Below are 24423 nucleotides of genomic sequence, written 5' to 3'. Positions count from 1 at the left end.
AGAAGGAATAATCCATGGGGAGAGCTTCTTTAGAAGTAATGGACAGTTGAACAGAAGAGGGTAAAGTCCTCTACTTTGGGTGCTCCATCTCCTAGGAATGCTTAAAAATAAAATTCTTATTTGAAGGTATCAGAAGGATTAAGAGGAATGGCAGAACTGCCTAGAATACGTAACAGTGGCTCAGAACAAACTTCAATATCTGGAATTCTGGACAACAGGTCTCACACTTTCCTATTCTAAAAAAAAGCAAAATTACAGGATGAAAAGGGGACTTTCCTGTCACTCTGTATTTTTTTTTTTTTTTTTTTTTTTTTTTTATTTGAACAGTGCTCGTGCTTCCGGTGTTGTAAGATATCTTGCCCCATCCGATCTTGTGGTAGTTAGGAGGAGAGGTGTGTTTTGTGTAACGAGGCAGAGTAGGTGTGTTCTGTTTGTGAGAGCTTGGTGATGATAAATGTTCTTTACAGAGGTTTGAGTTCCCTTGATGTTTAAAGATAAAAAACAGATTCTTGGCTTTCCTCATTTTTGGAAATACGCCAAAAGAAATATATCTGGGCATGCTATCAGCTTATGCTTCCCAAAGACTGAAATTAGCATTGCTTAAAGCACCGTGGAGACAGATAGAAGAGTCCCTGATATGTGGCTAGCACAAGGGAAAAATAAGAGACCGAGGAGTTATACCCATGAGTTTTAAAGATTTTGAAGAGCCCCTGGAAACAGACTTGTCGATCGCTCAGAGAGAGTTTATACCATCTTCGTGGCAACCTGAGTCTCATTACGCTTTGATTATGGAAGAGCACATGAAGTACCTGAGATGCACATTTAGAACATCTCATTCTCACTTTAGTTCTAGGGGAATACTCAATATAACTCTTTGAACCCAGGGTTATACAGAATAGCCTGGATGGATCAAAATGTCAGCAAAACTCTTGTTCCAAAGAACAGACTGAATCTTTCCTTTTAGCCAGCAATGGGCACCTGTTTGTATTGGAACCTATTGTAGGAAAAAATCAGTAATTTTAACGGAGGGCAGAGAGGGGGAGATTTAATGTAAATAATTTCACTAGACCGGTAGGAATGTTAAGGGATGAGAGCAAGGCCGTGATAAGCCAGTTGGAATCCTAACCAGCTGGCAAGACAGACTTGCTCCCAGGCCATGTGGCATCATATCTCTCATGGGTAAGTTAGTAACTGATATGATACAGCTATCAATTCAATCTGTCGGCAAGTCCTTTCAGGACAGGAGTGAGTTTTTAGGCACTGAGCCCTTGTAACCATTCATGCACTTGTGTTATAGGAGCAAATTAAATAAAGATCCTGGAGATTAAGTAGAGAAAAAAAATAGTCCGATGCATTTTTTTTACTGGAGAAAATTATGAGATTTCTCATGATGTTTTCTGCTAAAATAAAGCAAAATTCTGCCATGTGACTGGGCTATAAAATGATGCAATAAGTATCAAAGGCAGCGAGTACATGGAGGAGGCTTTCTATGGAAGAGCATTGGTTGTGGAGCTTCATCTGTAACTGAGATGTAACTGAGACCAAAAGGGCTTCTTGAATGAATTGATACAATAGGTTGATTTGCTGCAAATCTGTAATTCATATATTAGGATTTTTTCAAGGTGGTCTATGATATTAGAGTAGCATGAAAGCATCTGAATAGTCACTGAAATAGATAGGATCAAAAGTGACAAGAGAAATGTTTGCATATGCTGAATGTCTCCACCTGTGCTTGGTAGTTCTGTTTAATTGGCTAAATTGTTTCTTGTGTACTTGGTTCTGAATTCACAAATATTTATGAGAGGCACCTTTTGATTGACTGTGCTTTTAGAAATGAAGAGTCTGCTGTGCCATGCAATATTGTTTTCCCCTGATAGTGGAGAATTCTCATAAACAGCTCTTCCTTTCTCAGCAGCATGTATCATTTTCTGAGAAATTGCCCTGTTTCTCCTAAAACTATTTTTCTTGTCCTACTACATATAATGTGAAGACAGATAGTGTAGGTGGATCAGGTAGTATTTTGGATTGTTTATTAATGCCGTTCCTTTCTACTTTACCTACTTGAAAGACTGAATGAAAATCAATGTCCTTAAAAACCCTAGGAAAAAAGCACATCTGGAAAAAAAAAAAAAAAAACCCTACCATACAGCATGGCAGCAAATCATACCAAATAATACATATCACTTGACATTTTAAAGATGTAATTTAAGTTGTTATAAAAAGCTGGCTTGCCTTGCCATGAAGATATGAAAGTATTACCTGTTACAGTCTTTAATAAAGGAAGATTGTCTTGTGAAATATCAGACTCTTGCATTTTCTGGACTGGCTCCAATACTATGAAGTGATGGCACCAAGAGTTTCAATACGAAGTTAAAATTTTAAATGTGGAAAAGGATAGAAGGAAAGAGAATGCTACCAACAAAGAAAATGCTACCAACACGACACAATTACTTTCAATGTTTGTTCATCTTTGTTCATGAAAGCAAAATTGTGCAGTGTTGATTACTATACCAAGCAAGGAAAATGAACTCAAGCAATAATGTATAATAAAAGAGGGAACAGGCAAGGGGAAGAAAGTAATGCAATATTTTATTTTTAAGTAAATGGATCATAAGAGAAAATGTATATTTAAGCAATCTATTCAGTTGAAATTCATTTATAGTGATTTCATCAACACATGTGTACCATTACACTTCACTGGAAAGCTGCTGAAATAATGTTTTAAAATTAAACAAAATGAAAGCTTTTGTTTTTAAAAGGGGGAATATAATTTACTCATTAAAAAATCAAATTAATTTTTGGAATGGCAGAGTCAAGTATGGAGGGGGAGATAAGAAGGAATCGTGCTTTATAAATGTCGTGGATTCAACAGAGCATTGCTTCCTTGTTGTGGGAAGCAGTGGCTAACATGAAACTATTCACACTGATTTCTCAGGTCATAAAGTCAGGTGATCCAATCCAGTTCTTTGGCCTTCAATACATTTTTTTTTTTTTTTAATTTTTTGATGACCAAAGATCCAAGAGGCAGGTCTTGCATAAGTAGTTCTTCTAAGGGGTAGAGGAGGACAAGTTCTCTGCTCACGATGGTTTCAGGATTTGGGATTTCTGGAGATGGGAAGGGTGCAGAAGGGACGTGCTTGAGGTGGTGGCCTGCTGATCTGTCAGCTTTGCTGCAGGCCTCCTAAGGATGGACTTCGCTGGGGATGAGTGGCCTCTGACATTTCAGAATTATTGATATCTAATTTTAAACACGCCTGTTCATCACTCATGTTTGGCCTTGTGTAACTGAGCTGATTAACACCTTCTGATAAACTTCACTGGAAGTGCTCTGCAATAGCGAGTTGCTACAATAAGTTGAAAAGAGTTGCCAAAAAATGATTCATACGTGGGGTTTCTGTGCCCAGATCATAAACCTGTCATTGGAACTGAACTAGGACATTGGAACTGAACATTGGAACTTGGGCTAGTGCTGGTAAATAACTCCAGGTACTTTGATTTTGTTAAGTAGTACCAAGGTACTCTCAAATTTGGGAGAAGGCAATGTTATAGGTATAGAAATCAGGCCTGATTTCAGTATGATCATCATTTTTGCAGTGAGCAGGTTTGTAACACAGAATGTCGTGTAATATGTTCTTTATATGGGGAAAATAACCATGATCCTAATTAATGTTCTAAGTTGGTATCTGGCTTCATAAAGRAAAGTTATAGGTGAAAAATACAGGTCCATTGGTAAAAAATAATTATTTGGAAATTTAAAAGTCTGAATCATGCAAGAATGTTTTGATAAAGAGAGTTTCAGTTTTAGATAAGAAGTTTCAGCTTATCCAATGTTCAGCAGAGCTGCACAGTCTTAGTCAATGAGTCAATGTGCCCCAAGAAAAAGGCAATAACCAAATAACCTGCTGTGCATTAAGTTGTCCTGCTTGACAGATCGTCAACTTTGGTGGTAGTCCCTCTTAGTTGCTCAGGGAAAGGACACAAGGAATATGGCTATATATAATCCCTTTGGGTTTATCTTTTTCCTTGAAGTTTCTATAATAATTAAGCATATTTCCAAAGAGAATTGCCTGGGACTCCCTTTGATATTTCAGTATTTTCCCCATTTATTCTGAAAGACAATCCAACTGCATGAAAACGTTACTAGTGAAATACCCACTAGGTGTCATTCTAAGTGGAAGTTCAAAACTCCTCCTGGATAACAGCCAAAAATATTGATTTGGAATTATAATTTTTGCAAAAGACTGAGCAAATTTTTGGTATCAGTTGAAGAAATCTTGTTAATGATTTGCCATTGACCGGAGAGGGGAAAAAAAAAAAGGTTTCCTCTGTGAACATTATCACAGTGAACAAACACGGAGTTCTCACTGAAGCCCTAACAAGGTGTCAGCATCTGCCATTGGCTTGACTGCACAGTCCCATGGCCACAAAATGTAGACCTGGCAATGAAAGAAAAGTTTAAGTAAGTAGTTTTTCAGCACAATGTGACATTTTCATAGCAACAGCCCCAAACAGCAAGTATAAAACCTCTTTTTATATTTATATTTCATATTAGGCCAAAGGATGGTTTCTAGTAGCCTAAAAATATAAATATGTGTCTGTATTATCAAGGATTTTTTATACTAGTTAGTATATAGTTATTCAAACCTAATGAAATGGGGATTAGGYTTCTAATTTCATTACTTAATCCCATCTCCTTTAAAGAACACTCTACCCTGCAAAAGAGTTTGCCTTTTCCTTTTTTTYCTTTCTTTTTTTTTCTTTTTCTTTCTAGAGCTGTAGAACAAAACACACTGAGAATGTGTACTCACACGTTTCCATCTTCCCCAGATRTTACTGTGACTTCTGCAGCTCCCATACAGCCTCCACGTACTTGACCTGGCTGCTTTTCCCAGAGGAACTCAACTTGTGAAATGTTCCCAGCAATTTCTGTGTCGATATAGTTCAGATATGTGCTGCCTGGTTCAAAGGTTCCCCTGACAAAGGAAAAGCATAAAAGTGGTGCTCTATGTCATATAAAACTGAGGGAAAAAGTTGCTACATGAAACTTAGGTAAAAGGGAGATGAGGGTGGGATGCCATGAGAGCAGAAGTTTTGAACAGCGCTGTTATACTTTAGTTGCGTTATCCCAGAATCCCACACAAATTGAAGTCCTTCCTCTCAGGTAGCAGAGGATCACCTGTTAAATCCTCTCAGGTAGCAGAGGATCACCTGTTAAATCCAGAAATACCAACTCCTGTCCTCTCTGCTGACTTGTCATTGAACTCATATTACAAAGTGTCTTTAGATCTTAGGTTTTCATACATAAAATACATCAAATATTTATTTGGACAACATTGTCCATGGACCAGACAAAACATTCCACTGGTCCAGTGTCCTTGCTCAAAAGCTGGATATTGCAGTGGGAAATTATCATGGACATTGCCTGTGTTTGTATCACTGTATTTGCAACCAAATGTACTTCTGGTGTAGACCAGTAAGAGGACAATGTTCCAATACAGGGAAGGTTGGTTTTACAATATTTAAACTGTACTGTTGACAACGATCAATTTACTACATTTAAATTCACATTTACTAGGAAAGACCAGGCTAAGTAGAGAGGAATTCCAGACCCCAGCACAGCTCTTAAGCAAGGTGCAATTTTCCTACTTCTGTTTCTAATTTACTGGAGGAGGGGTCAGTGGTCTTCATTTACACATCATATACATCATATAGCTCTTTTTCTCTCTTCTTGGGGAGGATCACCAAATTGAATCCAGAAGCTGACTGCGCTCAGGCCTTTGCTCCTGCCCTCTATGCTGAGTGGCATCCTCAGAAAAGAAAATGCAGAACGAGGAAGATCAGCCAGCATATTTTGATCACAGTCTGTAGCATGAGGAGTTTTGATCACTTAGCAGCTACTTTTGCTACCAGTGTAAATCAGTGGTAAGGTCAAAGAGAGCAAGATGAGACATGTTAAAATTGTCATATGTGCATTGAATATAATGATGTTGTTAGAGTCATTTTTTTTTCAGCTGTCATGTTAAACTTACTTGTTGACTGTATATTTTCTCTTGATCCCATTAGTTCCAGTCAAGGCTACATCTATATTTCCTTTCAGGGCTTCTGTTGCAGATACTCTGACATATATCTCTTTTCTCCAGCCTTTCAAAACAAAGAAACAGGAACAGAAATCTGTGCAGAGATTTCTTTCTTAATGGTAAAATATTTCATACATTTCAATGTTTTTCAGTGGGGGAAAAGGATTGTAGAAATGTGCTTTGAGAGCAAACAAAATGTCATTCACCATTAAATCAAATGTTAGGTCTGTTGGGTTTTCTAATAATACTAATTACCTTGACACTGGTCTAAATCACAGYTCCAACCTTTGTTGGTCTCCTAGATATGCTAAGAATTAAATCAGCTATAATGGTCGGTATGTACTTCACTCTTCCACTTGGCCTTAGTATTAATCTCATAATTTCTTAAACTTATGAGCCATTTGGAAGGTCTCAAGACGTAATTCAGAGCATATTAGCTCTGAATTATAAAGTGATGTCCACTGGATAACTGTGTTGTTAAAGGTGTATTGAACAATATTGGCAACATTCCCAGAATGGTTCTGATAGTGTTAAGTTTTTCTTTTATACCTTGTCACTGCTCAGAAAATCCTGTCTTCTGAAATGCCTTTCCAAATCAGAAGCAGGATCTAACACGCAATAGTAAATGTTATTTTCAAGTAAACAGGTTTAGAAAGCTTTTGCACTGGCTTTAATTTGGGTTATTAAAAGAAGAATCAATTCAACCTCTTTAAAAATGTATTTGTTTTCATAGATTTTCATAGATAATGGTTTATTTATGATTTTTTCTCATTTCCCAGTTCTGTGGCTGCTTCTACAATAATAGGAGAATAAAACTATATTTCCATATGCTTGCCATTATGACTTGAGCTTTGCAAAAATACTCATATGTATTTTTTCAATGAGAATGAGAATGTAACATTTTGCTTTGAAATTCTGTGCTTTCAGCATAACCTCCTCCCACCTACAGCATTATAGAATTTTCCAAGTCTTCACATAATCAACAAAATTTATCAGAGCTTTTAACTCCAAAGAGGTCACCATTAGTTGATCTGTTTCTCTAGTTTTCTCAGCCTTTCCTAGGTAGTCTTGGAAATGCATATTCCTAACACATTTGAAACTCCAGATTCTATACTAAGCTTCACTTGCTAACTTTAGTGGATTTCTGTAGACAAGAGAGATATTTGTTCATAGGGAATTCAGTGTCACTTTAGAAATGAGCATCATTYGCATTACCCAAATGAGCACTTACGAGCATATGGAGAGAGGGACCCTGTATTTAAAAAAACCTTTTGCTGTTCTTTCCCAGTTTTATGTGAAAACTTATCAGCATAATGACCCATCAGCGGGCATCCTTCTCTGGGACATGGGAAGCAGTCTCCCTGGAGGAATAAAAGGCCATCACAATGATTATCTATTCTAATGACCATTCTCAAAGTAACAAATATTAGGGCATTTCAGCTTTTGTTATATATATTTTTTGAAGCCCAGCTAAAATATAAATTTCTGAAAAGTGAAAAAGTACTTGAGTCAGCTCAACTGTTCAGTATTTATTGATGTGGTGGAAAAAGGAGCTCAGGTGGTCAGTATGCTTAACTCAGTAGATTGAAAATCAGAAAGAATCATCTTGAAAACCTGATTTAATTCCTTGTGTTGCAGCAGAAGCTATGAGTAAATACCTCAATGGGTACTGTACATTACTACCTGTTCTGGAACAGAGGTGGCATGTACCTCTTTCATGAGGCCTATTGAAAGATTGGGCTTGTTTTTTACTGTAGGGTGGATAATCATATTAAGTTTAGGAATGTTTACCCTTGTGATCTCATTTTGGAATGTGTTTTGTCTCCTTATCAGGCCTTATAGCCATGCGGAACTTTTAAACAAAACTAACTGTAGATTGAACATTGGGATCAAGACCTTGATGTTCATAAAGAAAAAGAAAAGGAAAAAAATGTAAATCTTCAGAAGAAATTATTATATTTCAGTTGAAGGAAAACTAGCTTTGCATTTCAGATGGTTRAATTTTGATATTTGGGAAGTACTGTTTTTAAATGCGGTATTGTCTTTGACTCTCTGGGCATTAGATGAATGAAAGGCTACACGGTTATCATCACTTATTTATTCTGCAGYTGACAAATCTTTCTCCTCTCACCACTAGATTGCCCAGAGTTCTGCTTTTCATTTAAATCCTGCGGCAATACTGCTGCAAGGAATAACAACCTTTCAGCAGTGTTGTAATAATTCCTTTTGAAAGGAGATGGAAATGAATCTCAAGTATTTTCTCTTTAGCCAGGCCTCAAGTGCACTGCCAGAATCTGCCCACCAAAAACCCACTTCTATTAGGAAGAAAGACCAGGAAGTGCTACTGAACTTCATCTAAATACTGCAGTTGTTAGTTGTTTGTGCAAATGTTTAAGGTCTTAGGAAGCCTCAAGGCTGTGCCTTGTGACAGCTCTTGGTGATGGGTACCCCTAGAACAATCAAGCACTGGTCTCAGGGGACCTCCTTTAGTTTTAATCAAGAGCTTAAAATTTTTTGGTCCCTCTCAGATGTTTGTTGTTGACACTTACTGATGCAAAATGTTGGTATGTTTCACACTGATACCCAGCAAATCCATCTGGAGTGATAATGCTTTCAGCATAATACTGGAAGCTTCTTTTATGTCCACATCCAATAGATCTATATTCTGAAGGGGGGGGAAAAAAAAAAAAAAAACAGTTTAAGAAAGATTAAAGCTATTCATTAGCCGTAAAGTCCAMACMAAAAAAAAAAAAAAAARGCACATATTGCTCTTTTTTGCTCAAAATATTTATTTGTACAGTGAAGTCTCTCTTTTAAGTAAGAATTAAAAAGACTTTTAAAGTGTAAAGTTTTTGGTTTATGGTAGAAATTATGCAGTTAAACACACATTTTAGATGTGGGAGTGCTAGAATCAGATTTGCCTATGTGCTTCTCTGTGCTCATACAGAAGCTCAAAGAGCAGAGATGCTGAACTCCTGCAACCTCCAGTCCTAGTATGTGTACTGCTCTGCTTTTAGTTCAGCATTTTTCCTTTGATAGGCTTTTCCTTTGATATTTTAAAGACCGAATAATTCATAGGTACAGCATTTGCAAAGCATATGGTAGTGGCCATGAAGTAGTTGTCATTTGCTTAGCATTATCACAACATGGTATTTTCTAAACCATAATTTCCACTCATTTCTAGAATTAAAGATAATTGTAGTAATTGTTGTAACTTCAGTGGGTTTTGCTGTTTTTTAAGCTCTAAAAAATTTGCAGTCATTTGACATGGGTGATGTTGTGAAATGCTGTAACTAGCAAGATGTTTGGCAGCTTGTCCTTGATTTTGTCAGAATTACTTGAAACACGTACATTTTCCCTTCAGTGTGAAATTTATAAGCTCTCAGTGCTGGGAAGAAGAAAGTGCTTTTGGGACTCTATTTACAGGTCCTTTGCCACAGCTATTGTCTTCAGTGTCTCTGAAGACTCTGTTTTATCCAAGCACAATGTATTGAAATTAGACTGYATAAAAATAGGCTCTAGTTTGTTGCAATGGGGAAAAGRAGCCTCATCCAATTAGAGTGAGGTCCTGGAGGCATACAGGTAATTGTAAGCTGGCAGACACTATAGTGAAATCAGAATTTCATATACAGTCAATATTTATACACTTTAAAGGAAGACCGGAAGATACACACAATTGATATATATTGATATATTGTATTATTTACCTAAAAAGAAGAAAAAAAAATTGAAAGGTGCTTCTGTCTCTATTTCTTGAAAATGATATGGCTCATGAAGGCTCCCTCAGTACGTTTACTTTACAATTCTTTCTTTTAACCTAACTCAGAAGGGCCTGTGCTTTTAACTTTAAAAATGTGAGATCTCATGATTGGCTTTCCTTGTGCTAGTGCCACAGTCACTTAACATCTTTATAATGGGATCATAATCCTCCTTTTCCTACTATATCAAAAGCTAAGGAGGGAAGTAACTAAGTAGTATTTCTAAAGCACTTTTTAGATAAAAGCAATACATAAATGTAAATATTATCAGACAGGAGATATGTACAAAGTAAGGTTCAAATGAGAGGCTGGAGTTAAGGTTGTCTCTATTTCTAGGATCTGCATGAATGCTGTCATCCATCTGCTCTTGTTCAATAGAGCTGGAGTTTTATTTAACTGCAGAACACTGAAAGCAGCATAAGTAAATGACTGTGGAAAATCTTTTTTTTCTTTTTGGTAAGAATTGAAATATGTGTTTTGTGGTCAAAGTTGAAAGTCTTTTGAGTCCAAAAGAGTTTGAGTTCAAACAATCTACAGTTTCTATGTGAATCCTTCACAAGTTACATGAATAAAAATATTTTGAATTAATATATATTGATTTTTTTAAACAGAATTTTAAGAATTTTTCTTAAAAAAAATGAAGGCGAAGAAAGAGAATAGCTCTTCGTGTTTGAGGAACATGAAGCAAGTTAGGAGATTTAACAGAGGCTTTAAAAATCACTTTCATATCACTTCATGATTGCGTTATACTAGTTATTCCCATGTTAACTTGACATCTCAKGACTTTATACATGCAGGATCTGAAATTAGCATTGAGCATTGAATATGTTCACCTGAAGAAAACAAAGGTCAGCAGAACAGTCTTTCAGTCTGCTTTCATCAAGCTTTATCTTAACCATCCTTTATTTCAAACGGTAGCTTGTAATGAGGCTTTACTTTAAGATGTATTTACCTCTCATAACATCATTGACATTCCGAACTGCAGGAGGTGCACGAAGCTCCTGGCATCCAGGCATTTTCTTTCCACCATTTGGGTAAAAATCCAGGTGTCCACAAGTCTGAAGAATCCCTGGAGCTGAAATATGTAAAACGTTTCAAGGGTGTTTCTAAAGGCGATGGCAAAATTCAGTGTAAGTGTTGTTTCCTATGCAAAACTTACCAAAGTCAAAGAACAGATGGCCAGCATGAGTGTGAATTATATCAACAAAATTCGCATCTGAAGGGTCCAGCCTAACCATGTCTGGTGTATACTGGAAAAGAGGCCCAGCTGGATCCAAACCTAAATAAAATGAAGATGTGTGTGCCTGTGTGAACAACAAGGTATGTGCATCTCGTCATATTCAGTGTGCATACAGTGAATGCCATTGCATTTCTGCTGGTACTCAGAAGACTGATGGGAAAATGTTTGGATTATTTTGGGTGAAAAATGTCAGAAAGAACGTGTGTGGTAGGGGCAGGTTGTGCATTYATGAAAGATTTTAAGATATTTCATTTGGTCAAAATTCTGTTTTTAGTAGCAGAAAAACTTATTTGAAAGTTTTTTGTCTCTTCAGTGTAAGTAGGCTCTTCTGTGGGACAAAACAGTGGAATTCACATCCTGCTTCCCTAAAGTACTTTTTTCACTGCATAATGTATATACAGCTCAGTGATAGCCATATACATACAGACAGAAGAACTGACTGTAGGAGAAATGGATGTAGAAAATACTGAGACATTAAAAAATACTATGAATATCTTATTACGCTGCATCTCACTGCATAGATGTGCAGCTAATGACCACCTTCTTTTTGAGGGTACCCAAGGCTACTTATTRTATTTTCTTAACAAATATAAGTTTTAAATTTTTCGTTTCAGATTTCCAATTTTTTGAACCGTTGAAAAGTCACGATAGTGTGGATTTGAAGTAAAAAAAAAAGTTGATAAAAAATTTCTAATGTTTTATAAATCATTTACTCCACATATAATACACTCTTTAATATCACTGAAAATCAGAAGTAATATGCTGAGATTTGTTGTGACCTATGCGAAGTGACTGATCTTTAGCTATTGAAAGGACAGTGGAACTATTGTGGCTCTGTTCCAGTCTGGCATGTGACATGGCTTCATTTATGTGTGTTTATGACAGCCATATATCACTGCACAGGACAACCTCTGTATAGTGCAGTTTGTCCTGTGGGTTTGTTAGGCAGAAGCTGCTTCTTCAGCCCTTCTGTGTTGGTTCCTCCTGCTGTGAGAGTATGAAGCTTTATCCAATGTAATGGCTTCACTACCTGTTATTCTTCCAATGCCAGGTTTCCTTCTCCCGGCCTCCCCTGCAGCATGTGCTCCAAGACTGTGGCCAATCAAATGAATCTTGGCAGGAGAGTAGCCATACTCCTTCTGTGAAGATACAGGGGGAAAAAAARGCTTGCTAAGTTGGTGACACAAGCCTGAGGCACTGAGCCTGAGGCCTCAAGCTCGACTAGGCCATGATTGGTACCTCAGTTCCTGCAGAATTAGAGACCTTTGATAATCGGCTGCGCTATTGAGGACCTCTATGCTTTCTGATTGCTTTGCAGCAAGGCGATACCCTTATATGTCCTTTGTCATATAGACTATACACCAGTGACTGTGTCCCACAGGTTCCTTTACCTCAAGGAGGTTCACCAAATACATCAGCTCAGCCCCCACCACGCGGACGTTGTTAACTGCTTCGGTGTACAGGCCACTGGAGCCGCCTCTCCAGTCAGTCAAGATGCAGTTCACGTCTTCCACCTGAAACATGGACTGGTGGGTGTGAAAACAAGACACAAGAAGGAAACACACATGAATCACAACTCCTCTAGGTCGTATACAAACAACTCATTTTGCTTTAACTCACTTTAGTTATACAGGTTTGATTTTGTATCCCACTTGTAGAGCTGTCAAATTGCTTCTGTCACAGAAGTCTCTTTTGAGCTCCACTCCTGCTGCCTTCTCTGGGCATGTGAAGTTTATGGAGCAACTTATAGGTAGGCTATGTAGACTCATAGTCTGCAAGTCTATGGAGACTAGTTTGGAGTAGTTGAAAAATTAGTTATCCTTGTCAGGGAGGTTGAACCCAAGTGGTCAAGAGTGGGGATAAACCAAGGATATTTACAGCATGAAGAGCATTTAGCCAGAGACTGTTTCTGAAGGAAAATTATATTGATTCGAAAGTCATTTTTAGTAGTGTGTTTTTTCTCCTAGGAAATCAAGCCTTTCCTTATTTTCTTTTTCAAAAAGTAACAGTGTAAAATAATGCCATATTCTTTGACCACTTATGTGGCTAGTAAAGGTACATCTTTAGAATTTTTTCTTCCGAATACTCCAGAATCAACACAAGGAGGCAGAGTGGAGGTAGTGATTGGAACACTTGTATTAAGATGCGCAATAGYTTGTTTCAGTTCTGTTTCCGGTCCCACATATCTTGGTTCACTTTAGGGAATCAGATTCTCTAAATCCCGGTACCACAGTTAGAAAAAAAATGATAGTTTCTCTAGACCTTTACTCTCCAACTTTATTCTCTAAAATTATATGCTTCTGTCATCTGAAATGATCCACAAACTTGTGTTGAGGTGGTTGAGTAGTTCAGTTCCCCAACTGTGTATTTTTAAAATAAAATACTCCAGTTAGCCATTGATATCAGGAAATATTTGATTTTTCATTTTGAAACAATTACATTTTGAAATGTACCTTTATCACCTGAACAAAGTGTTTATTCTTATTATATCAGTAGTTATATTCTTACTATATCTTAGTTTAATTTAACCTTTGCTTGAGTTTGGAAAAGTGACTTTTGTATTTAATTCTGTGAAGGAATTGAAAAAAAAATCAAATAATTATAGCTTTCACTATGAAGGTGAATTCAGCAATTAACAGGAAGTTGAAGTACACTGTAGTTGTACCTGAGAATGGCAGACACGTGAAACTCACTTTGCTTCTGAGTTTTTTTCCTCCTATATTCTTAGTATTAACAGGAAAGCAGAGGTGTAAATTTTAGCAGGGAATTCTAAGCCAGTTAATGGAGGAGGAAGGAGATATGAAATTTCAAATGCAATTGGAGTGGCTGTCAAATAATAGTCACTTCATACCCTGCACATATCTGTTATCCAGGAGAGGTCTTCTCCAGCCAGATAGCCATGGATAATGAAGCGAGTTTTCCTGTGTGCTTGAAAATTTGAAGCTTTGATAGTTGAAGGATCTATAGCGGAAATTTTCTGTGTCAAAACAAAACAAAACAATGTGAATGCTCTGTACCAGGGAGTGTGTTTGTATAGGGATAGAGATCTCAATGGTAGGAGCGTAATTCTCAGCTCGGAAGACATGGGACTTGTTCCTGACTCTTTAGCTGCTTGGTTAGATATAGCAGTTAATCCTGTCCACACGTGATTCACTTCCTCTCTTTAACTGAACTGGCAATACTGACAGTCTTTGCACAATGCTTTGAGATTTGCTGGAACAACATACCTCTTAAGAATGAGCATTTATCAGAAGTAGCCAATGAAATACAAAAGTAGTATCTCTAACTTACTGTGGAGGTGACTTTGAATTTTTCTTTCTTTTTCTTTCCGATTTTGCCTTCTTTCTCTTTGAAGGCAAGAGCTTTATCCATAGGTTTATTTTTATTTTATCTTAAAGAGATTCCAAACAGTATGAAAATAAACCCAACAGACTGTATATAGAGTTGGGTCTATTGAGAGAGGTAGCAGTTTATTTTCTTAAAAAATTCTGAATACTATTTTGGTTTAAAACTTAGACTCTATTTTACTTTTTGTTATGTATAAACAATTCAGTATCCTGAAAGAGAATGCAATGTGCTAATTAACTTATGTCTCACCTGCAGTGGAATTTGATTGAAATTAAAGAACACACCAAACAGGCTGTCTCAGTAAGAGCTGTTGGACTAATTATGACTTTTTCTAAGGTGATTCATAAAAAGGAGAAATCATTTAAAATCTCCACTGTTTCTGGTTGCCATTTATTTTACTGAAAGATTTGGAGCCTTTGCCTAAGCAAACAACAACAAATCACATACCCATAATTTTCTGTATCATTATATTCTTTTTCCTCGTTTTTTCTTCAAGCAAAGCTAACACTCTCTGATGGGTTATTTACCAAAACAATCAACAATTCCACAAATCCATTTGTGCTATGGCTGAGCTCAGGCCAGACACCTCCAGCATCTCAAGAAGGTCAAGTACATGTTCTCATGTAAGACTTTCCCAAGGTCTTTAAAGGAAAAGACTGAGACACTGCTCATATCTTTCAATATATTTTTATTTACACAGGGCTGAAAAATCCTTTCAGCTGCTTAATAGTTGCTCTGTCATTGTCCATAGCTTCCTTTCACTGCCACTAATTTGGAAACGTTGCAGATACCCTGTCCCTTTTTTTTTTTTTTCTCTTCCATGTACCTTCAGTCTGTTGTGGCTACCCAGACCCAGCTGTGGAGATACATCCAATTGTTCTTTGACTTGATGCATCTCTATGAGGAGCTAACCTGACTCTGATCTCTGCAAGAGAAACATCCAGGTCATCTCTATGCTGTACCTCACCATGGCTTTTGCTTTGGATTTTTGCTCACCACTTTCAGCCCCATTCTTGAAAAAAATGTTTAATATTTGCATCCTTTATTTTTTACCTCCTTTAATTTTTTTTTTTGATCATTTCCTTCCTTTTTCCACATGTGCTTTCATTCTTTTCTGCATTTTTTTCTTTAGGATCTGCTTTTTCATTCTCTATTTTTTTTCTTCCTATTTTCCATTCTTTCTCTACTGAACATTGCTACTTCCTTTTACAATCTTCTCTCCTATTACYTATCTGCTATTAGGGGTCACTGTTGTTCAGGACATAAGCAGAGATTCTGAGAGCAATACAACCCTGAGAACTGGGTCTTCTACCAGAATATGTTTCTCAGCTGGAGACACAGAGAACCAAAATTGACTTTCCCCATTCCTAGCTCTCGCAATATAATGATATATGACGGAAATGGAATCTGAGCCATTTGCTTATTATGGGAGTGTATATAAAATGTTCCAATACCTCAGCTAACTTCTGTTAGAAGTTAATTAATACGTTATTAATATACCTGGTCTGTAAAATGGCTGAAATGAAGAAAAATGAGATAAAAGAAACTGTCATGCTCTGTTCACTGAGAGTATAAATAGACTTAAGACCTTTCCCTGCAGATTTGTGAGCAAAAATATTGAAGTAAAAAAACAAGCTATATTATTTCTTGAGTACATTTTCTAAGTGTTTAAAACAAGTCAATTTCTTACTTGATATTGCATGATGTTGTCTCTAGTGTAAAGGAGGAAATTGGTATTCACAGCTTCTGGAGAGCTAGGCAAGCCCGCCAGTTGTCTTTCTGGAATCCCAGACCAAGGAGGATCATCCGTAAAGCATCCAAGCCTTTTGTAGCAAACTTGTCTTCCTGGGGAACCCAGAGAACAAAGCAACTTTTGCTATAGACTTAGAGCAGTCCTTCAAATTAGAGCTAATGTTTCTGGAGTTTCTGTAGTGTTATTTCACAGACAACTCATGAAAGAGTAGAAAGAAACCAAAGTATTAACATACATATCTCTGATGACCCTACATCTTACATTAAACATCTCCTTTACCATTTTATCATCATCATATTTTAGAGGAAGCAATAAAGTTGAATTTTAGTGGAAGCCTAGAGATCAGAAGTGTAGTCAGTGCCTAGACTAGCTTCCCACTTTCTACTGTGGCTTTAGCGTGACAGAGATGCAAACCTGGCACAGGAGTGTTGCCATTAAAACGTCATCCTGACCTACCACTGTAGCCCTCAGCTAAGCTGTGCTGCATCACTCCACTAGTGATTTTGTTATTTTCAAAGAGTCTTTCTACTGATGCCACCGATCTTTTGGATTTTATCTCTTTCCTTGGGTTGTCTCTGTATGTCTATCTCTACTGATCCATTCTTTCCCATCTGTGAAGCCAGGACCACTTTTTTGTTTCCTGTCTAGCAGTGTGAAGTGTAAATGTTGTCTGGCATGACAAARATTTTGCATGTCTAGTAGTTCTGGTGTAAGCTGAACACAACTTTTATTGCTCATTGTCTTTATCTGTCTTTATACGCATCTTACCTCTGGCTGCATCAAGAAGAAAAAGAGTAGTAATCCATACTGCAAACATCTGAAGCAAATAAGAACACAGCTCAGATTTAGTGAAAAACAGAATATGGGATTCAACTAAGAGCTGCATAGATCCATTAATTGACATTAATGGCCACAGCATAATTCAGACATTTTATGAATTAAACCTTGAAGAATCAATATTTCCTTAAAGATTTAGATAAAAATACCTTTGGAATTCTTTTTGTTTGCAATGCAGTTTCAGAGTATATAGGATATCCTCTTTTTTTTTTCCCTTAACACTGCAATTTATGGGCAGACAAATGAGATCTTAGCAAACTGCAACAGCATATTTTCTTGAAGAATGGAAGTTTCTTTTACTCTTTAATAGAAAAGTTGCTCAGATTTACTATTCAACAATTGTAGTCGAAAGAACTAAGAATCATGCTTAGTTTATATTTATAAATATAAATATCGGTATTTATATAGATATAAATGATATAGATATCTATAATTAGATACAGATATTTAGATAGATATAGAAATAGATATAGATATTTATAGTAGGATAATCAAGAAAAATCATTTTGATCTTTGTTATTAGCCATGCATGTTTATCGGTGCTGATGTGCTTCATCACTTACTAATATGCTAATATGTCAGTATCAGAATTCATGGAACCACTTATGTACTTCGAGGTAAACGTGCTGAGATCTTTCATTGGATCTGAATCCTAATCAGTTGCTGAGCTTGTTCAGATGCCTGCCATGATGCAAGTTAGTTCTGATAATCCTATGCAAATTAACAAATGCAATATTCCATATGCCTTTCCAAGGTAAGCATATAGGTCAAATTCAAGGCTATTTTACCAGCTGATAGGGACACTAATTTTAAAATGTTTCTTGCATTCCTGAAAATATTAAATTCGCGTTTCTAATTTAAACACATAAAATATGGATTTATATCTGTGGATTTGCTATTATGTTTCAAAATCAAAACAAAGCATTAAGAAAATTTAATCAGCTTTCTAGAACCCAGACTCAGTATTCACTTTCATAGTTCATGAGTTCTTTGGTGGATGGTCTTTGGAACTGAGAGCAAAACACATTAATACATTTTCATCAGCTGCACAGTACAATTTTACTCTATTGAGAATTCTTTTGTGTAAATCAAGCCTCAGACCTTGATTTCATTGACAAAAAATAAAGGGTCAAAATGTGCCTTATATTCCCCAAACCCTAGACAAAAATACTGTACTATAATAAAAAAATAGTTTTAATAATGCCAGAAAAAGGACACTGAGAGATCTTAGGCAGGGAAATAATTTGAAAGAAAGATTAGAAAATGGCAGATTTTACAGGAGATTAGCAGAGTAAGGAGAATAGGTCTAATGACATCTACCCAGTGCCCTTTCATTCATTCACTCTCTGCTGCAAAAGAAGTAATGAATGTCTTCCAAGTGTAGTCTTATTGCTACTAAATTTATCATTAAGCTAAAGGAAAAAGGAAAGATCAATCAAGTGCCATTAGTTAGTGACATATTGCATAAATGCAGATTGGTTTTATGACCTGCTTATCAAACATTATTTAACAGGGGGGAGAGAAAAAAAAAAGCGCACTCATTTTGACATTGAAGCTGAGCGAACATTCTTACAAAATTCCTGCATGTGGCCCTATTTCTCTAATAAATCCTCCATGGATCCAATCCCGCACCCCCACCATAGCCCTCTAAAGACCATAGACCCTCTAAAGTGCGCTCTGGAGCAAAGTGCTGACCAAGTGGAACTCACTGCAGGTTCAGATGCATCCTGCTTCCAGCTCATCATCTCAAGGCGCCTAACGCCTTCTCATGATGCCCCTTATTTGTGTTCCTTAGATGTTCTTGGCTCCTSTGCATCCCGCTTTACCTTGGCAGGGCTCGGTCCACCTCTCAGGTGATCGTGGCAGCCTGGAAGCTTTGCAGAAGCCCCGTCAGCACAATCTTGTGCCTTCTCTCCAGAGCCAAAAAGGCTCTTCTTGCAGCCACCCCTTGACTTGTAGGTTCCCAATAGCATCTGTCTTTCTTGGCTAGTGCCAAGAGAGGTCTCATTGGGCTAGGAACTCTTCATCTAAGATGACATAAACCAGTTCAAACCAGTTTTTGTAGGACTCCACCTATTTAATCTTTATTGCAAAGTTTCAAATAGGATGGTATCGTCATTCATCTCCAAAAAGGCCCGAGGAGGGTGCTGTAAACACTGCACAAACACACGGCCTCCCAGGGTTCCAACAGGGCTGTCTTTATCGGCGGGGTTGTTAGGTATTATACTTAGTCTCAATTCAAGTGACCATGCAGGGAGGCTAGCAGAGCTGCTACTCCAAGTCGTAATAGCAAAACCAGCCTTCCTGCAGCTGACTCTTCTCACAAATAATGTATAGSTTTAAGCAAGATTTTGAAATATGTATTTGAGAGTGGAGTCTGCTATTACAACCTGAACACCCAAATAAGTATTGTGGGACCTGTTAGCAAGTAGACTTGCAGTATTTGAGCTACAGTCACTAGTAAACATGAAGGAACGTACTGCTCTTTTCTGAATGCATTAACTACTTGAATTGTCCTTGGCTTAATGCTTGTTAGGAACATACATATGGTCCTCTCAGTTCACAACCTGGCCTCTTCCACAGTAATTTTGTGTAAGGATCCATATTCTTCTGAAGTTCAGTACTCACTTGCACTGAATTAATTACCCATGACTGAAAATGTTGGCATTTTTTAATGTGAAAAAATATAAAAGGCAACAAAAATAAGTAAGTATGAAATATTAAAAAAAAAAAAAAAGAAAAGATGCAATCTGTCATTTATTACATGGTCATCTTGTAGTTTTGTCTTTGGGAAAAAAAAAGGCAAAGGCAGAAATACTATTAAACAAGGGAGAAGAGTGCCTTGGGCACATTTTCTCTACAAACTATTGTACCATACCAYGCCATCATTATAATTAAACTGTATTAATTGTAGTAATTTTAGTTTTAAATATGTTGATAATAATGTTATTTCACATCATACATGTTTATCATACTACTATGCTAACACTTCTGATCAGGCTTTCCAAGAAATAGTTTTTTCCAGTATTTAGATACAAAATATATAATTTGCATCTCAGCATTTTAATGCTAGAGCTTTTAAGTATGTTTGGCAGCACATAAGACAAGGGTGTGCAGAAAGGGGAGACTCCCTTTGGATAATCCCTTCCAGGGCTTGTCGACTCTTTGCTCATATCTAGCACATATGAGTATAGAACTGGCTTAAAGCAATTTCTAAGAGTCTGAGATACAAAAATATTTCTAGCTTTTTGCTGCTTAGCTGCTCTAGAAAGATTAATCACTTCAGGTACAGTTTGTAGAAACAAAGTGGATTCTCCAATGTTGTGCTCTGCGACTAAYAAAACCTTGGAAAGGAAAATTGTTGTGTAGCTTGTGTTTTTCATGTCCTATTACCTAAGTTACTCTGGAAAACTGCTGAATTATTCATGTTCAAATTAATTAAGAAGAGCACTTTAGTTACATGAACAGTTCATGTAACTAAAGATTGCTGTCAATTGATCAGTTAACAAGTCATTAGTAGAACACAAGAAGGAAAAATCCGTTTTCTTTTTGTAAAAAGTAGTTAAAAAAACCCGTAAGATTATCTACTTCTAAGTTACCATAAATCATCTTGGGCAAAAAGATTAAGTGAAAGAGGTGCTTGGATCTGTGATACAGTACCAGATTCAAAGGGAGTATTTATACCTCTAAGCACTTACACACAGAGAAAAGTTAATTCATTAGATTTCAAAGGGTCCCACATAAAATTAAGAACTAATCTATATTACATGTTTCTGATTTAATTTTTTTGTATAAAATATTGGGCCAAACTCTCATTCCATTCTGTCATCATAGCTTCTTCCCACTTAAGAAACAGTGTTTATTGCAGAAGCAGATCACTCAAGCCATTAAGTTATTCTGATTAATTCAATAAATTACTCCCATTAATTCAAATTCACAGACTTTACCAATAAGCAGAGTATTTTGGTATATATGCTCTCTGGGAATTCTGTGCACTGAGAAACCTAGCATTATCCCTTGTAGTTCCCAATCCCAAAGCCGACCTCACCCATTTGCTGCAGTATGKGCTTCACCAACAGTCTATCTGTGAAGCTTTTAGATCACTTACAAGATTTACTGACTTTGTCAAGACATAATTAGGACGATAAGGTGTTGAAAGGGTTTTAATTTTACCTGTGATGACAGGATCACTGGCTCATGTCCTAGATGCAAAGATGTATATTATAAAATTGTAAGTAATTATTTCAGCTAGTACCAGCATCAGTCAGAGTTTAACTTCTATAGGCTTTTCACAGAGCCTATAAAGTGGTTATTTTGAGAAATCCTTCCTGCCTTTTAGTAATGTGAGACACCACATCTCTCTTCAGTGCTTAAGACAAGGTTACTGGGAGAGCAGTGGGGCATCCTCATCTTTGTAATGAATTAATCAGAGGATTTACTTCATCTGACAAGCATGAAATAGATTTTCTATGCTCATTTACTAGTGCCAGGAAAGCTCCTAGCTCAGCAACGTTGCTAGATATCAAAATTTCCTTGTCAGCTTCTTCTAGAAAACTTTTCCCTTTAATTTGGTTAACTGCTTCCGTGTCAGCTGGGGACTATGTAGGAAGGAGCAACTCACAAAGAGCTGACTCTCAATTCCTTAAAAATGGTGGAGCATTTTCCAGCTCTTGGCAAATGAGCAATTTGTCTACAAATTTCTCTACCATGAATTTTTCCAAGCTTTTYTGGAACTTGCATGCACTTTTAGTATATGCACCATCCTGTATCAAGCAGTTGCACTTAAGAAATACACAACTGTGAGAGGGGTTATCTTCTATTTGCTTGGAGCAAGTGTAACTATTAGCTTCATTTCATGCCATCTACTAGCAGTATGGACAAGACATTGGCCAAGTCCTTTTCTGTTTGCCCTYTCCATATCATAGGTTTATAGACCTCATCCATGCCTTCATCCCTTTCCCAGGCTTTTTATAACGTTTCTCTCATATTCAAGAGTAGGTGAGAAATGACTGCATGTTCCACCATGCAACAGGATGTCTTTTGCCTTTTAGTCCCAAAGTCAGTAAGAAAAGTTCTTGCTGTCCTACAATGCACATGTGTTTTCTTGAGGGAAGAGGTGGCCAAAGGTGGAAGAAGGCCCTTTCTACTGCTCAGGGGTTGCTCTTGGAAGCCCTGCCTACAGAAACATCTGTAAGAGGGAAACTGGTGTGATGAAGTGTAGTGCATTTATTACGTTAGCATTAAAAAATGGGACTAAGAGGGATGATTCATTCACTCCTTTGTGCAAGGCTGTTTATACTATTTTATCTCTTTGTTCTTTATTTGAAGTTGTACTTACTTGTCCTGTCTTAACTTGAATAGCAATCTTTCTTCTCAGGGACCAGCCTAYCTACCTCTGCATATTGTGAGGTGTCTAATTCAGTTTTGGGTAGTGTCTGAATCCTTTTTATTAACAATAGCAATTATATAAAAATAATCTTTTTCAACATGCCTTTTTTAAGAGTTTCCTTAAGAAAGTGGCACGCCTGAAAAAAAGATACTTAAAAGTCAGCTGAAAAGTTGGGTGAGGAATGATTAGGCAATGGACAACATTTCCATCAGCTTTATCTGGCCTTTTACTATCAAAACTGCTCTCTAGCCTGGTCTGTCCTGGGCATATCTGGCCCATTTGGTTTCTTTAAAACATCCTTCTACCACACTATGAAGTTATTTATCCAGTGTGAGTCCAGAGCTCTAAGAAAACTCGATATTTGTATCCTGTCAAAGTAAGAAAGCAGAGATAAGGATCCTCTTTTAGTCCTAATACTGTTTAACTTTGATGTGGCAAGATTAAATCACATCAACTTTTGTCTAGAAAAAAAACAGGGGAAAAAATGCCGTACAAACCTTTCACTGAAAGGGGTCAGGAAAGCAAGGAGTGAATGAAAGCAGTGATTCGAGGCACTTGTATTGTTGTTTTTACATTATAGTAGTGCAGTTGCAAATAGCATCACAATTAGTAATAGGCTGTGGTTAGAGCAATTGCTTGSAGTTTGTAAGAGTCAAGACTACATATTCGAAACAGATATAGTGGGTCTGGGACACTGATTGGGTTGATTAGAGTTAGGCTGATTTACACTGGCTAAGACTAGAAACTCGTGGCTTTATATGTGCAATAAATTGATTCTGGCAGTTCTATCTTAGCATGTATCAGAGATAGAATTACAGTTGAGGTAGATTTTTATCATTTCTGTGGTTAAAAACCTTTTTAACCATTTGAGGACATTGTTGAATTTTGAAGTATAAATTAGGACACTGAAGAATATAATAAAACTAGGAAATTTTAAATATCCTAGGAAAATATCTTAGGAAATTTAAAATATACTTAAAGACCTAAGGGCACTTCATAGATTAACCTAAATTTTAAGATAGGAATTAGTTATCTATAGTGCAAAAATTGTGAAAAAAATAACTAAACATTTGTACTTTTCGTTAAACAAATTGCTATACTTTTTCTTTCTCTCAGCAGCCATCTGTCATTACATATCTATCATTTTCAGATTTAGAAATTATTTTGAGAATAAGTTATTAAATACTATGTAGTATGGATTTCACACATTAATGCRAAAGCATGGAATAAAGATTATAAGAAAAACTGTTTTTGACAATTACAATTCACTTTTGACAATTATCAATTACACCTCACCATGGCTTCTACAGGATTGTAACAGATTCTACAATCTACAGGACTGTAGAAAGCTGTGGTGAGTTGTAATTGATAATGATGAATTTTAATGTATGGTTTCTGGATTATGTCGTGTGGTGGGATACTAGCACTATGTGARGGCCTTTAATTTTGTATTGTGTTACTTTTAAATGGTATTAATTAAAGTTGGTGATCATTAGTTAAGTGAGAAGTAACCTCACCACCTTTGTGAGGATATTGGGACAAATCTATCAGGTAGCATAATTACTGGACTGCAGCCTTTAGATACTATATGACTTTTTAAAGTATTACTCCTATTACCAGAATTAGAGAYGCTGCATTTTATACTAAATAGGTAATATCATTTTGCCAGGTAGCTGATTTATTTTCTATATCCTTATAACATCTTTTTCTATATATTTTTTAAAAAACTAGACATTAAAGGTGAAGACATAGCTTGTAAATTTTTTATATTCAACACTCTACCAGATCTCATATGTTTTTCAGTCTTACAGGTCTCTGAATATCCTTTTATCTCTGTTTTCCTGAGCTATTAAATAAGGACTGTAATTGCTGAGGCAGAACTCTCCTTTTTTAAAAAAGGATGATGAAGTCAATGGAATTATATTTTCTTGTGCCAGCTGTTATCTGCTTTTAAACATCTATACCTATAAAATAGTTAAGTGATTTCACATCGGTTTTAATGCAGCTTAAATTATGATGAT

The 24423-nt window shown here is 36.6% G+C and overlaps 1 protein-coding gene across 1 annotated transcript; it reads right to left on the bottom strand.

Moving 5' to 3' along the window:
- Positions 1-6025: 6025 nt before the first annotated feature.
- On the bottom strand, positions 6026-16993 carry LOC112957124 (pancreatic lipase-related protein 2-like). Its single transcript, XM_026050695.1, has 10 exons — positions 16945-16993; positions 16114-16268; positions 13927-14052; positions 12467-12601; positions 12106-12214; positions 10995-11114; positions 10788-10904; positions 8627-8742; positions 7309-7438; positions 6026-6141 (listed from the first exon to the last, which is right to left on the bottom strand). Exons 1-10 carry the CDS (start codon positions 16991-16993, stop codon positions 6026-6028), a joined length of 1173 nt encoding a protein of 390 aa, XP_025906480.1.
- Between the last annotated feature and the right edge of the window lie 7430 nt (positions 16994-24423).

The sequence above is a fragment of the Nothoprocta perdicaria genome, unplaced genomic scaffold (assembly GCF_003342845.1).
Source record: "Nothoprocta perdicaria isolate Ctin4 unplaced genomic scaffold, notPer1 scaffold_7, whole genome shotgun sequence".
Lineage (NCBI taxonomy): Eukaryota > Metazoa > Chordata > Aves > Tinamiformes > Tinamidae > Nothoprocta > Nothoprocta perdicaria.
The sequence above is the reverse complement of the archived record's forward strand: the minus strand, read 5'-3'. Positions and strand labels throughout refer to the sequence as shown.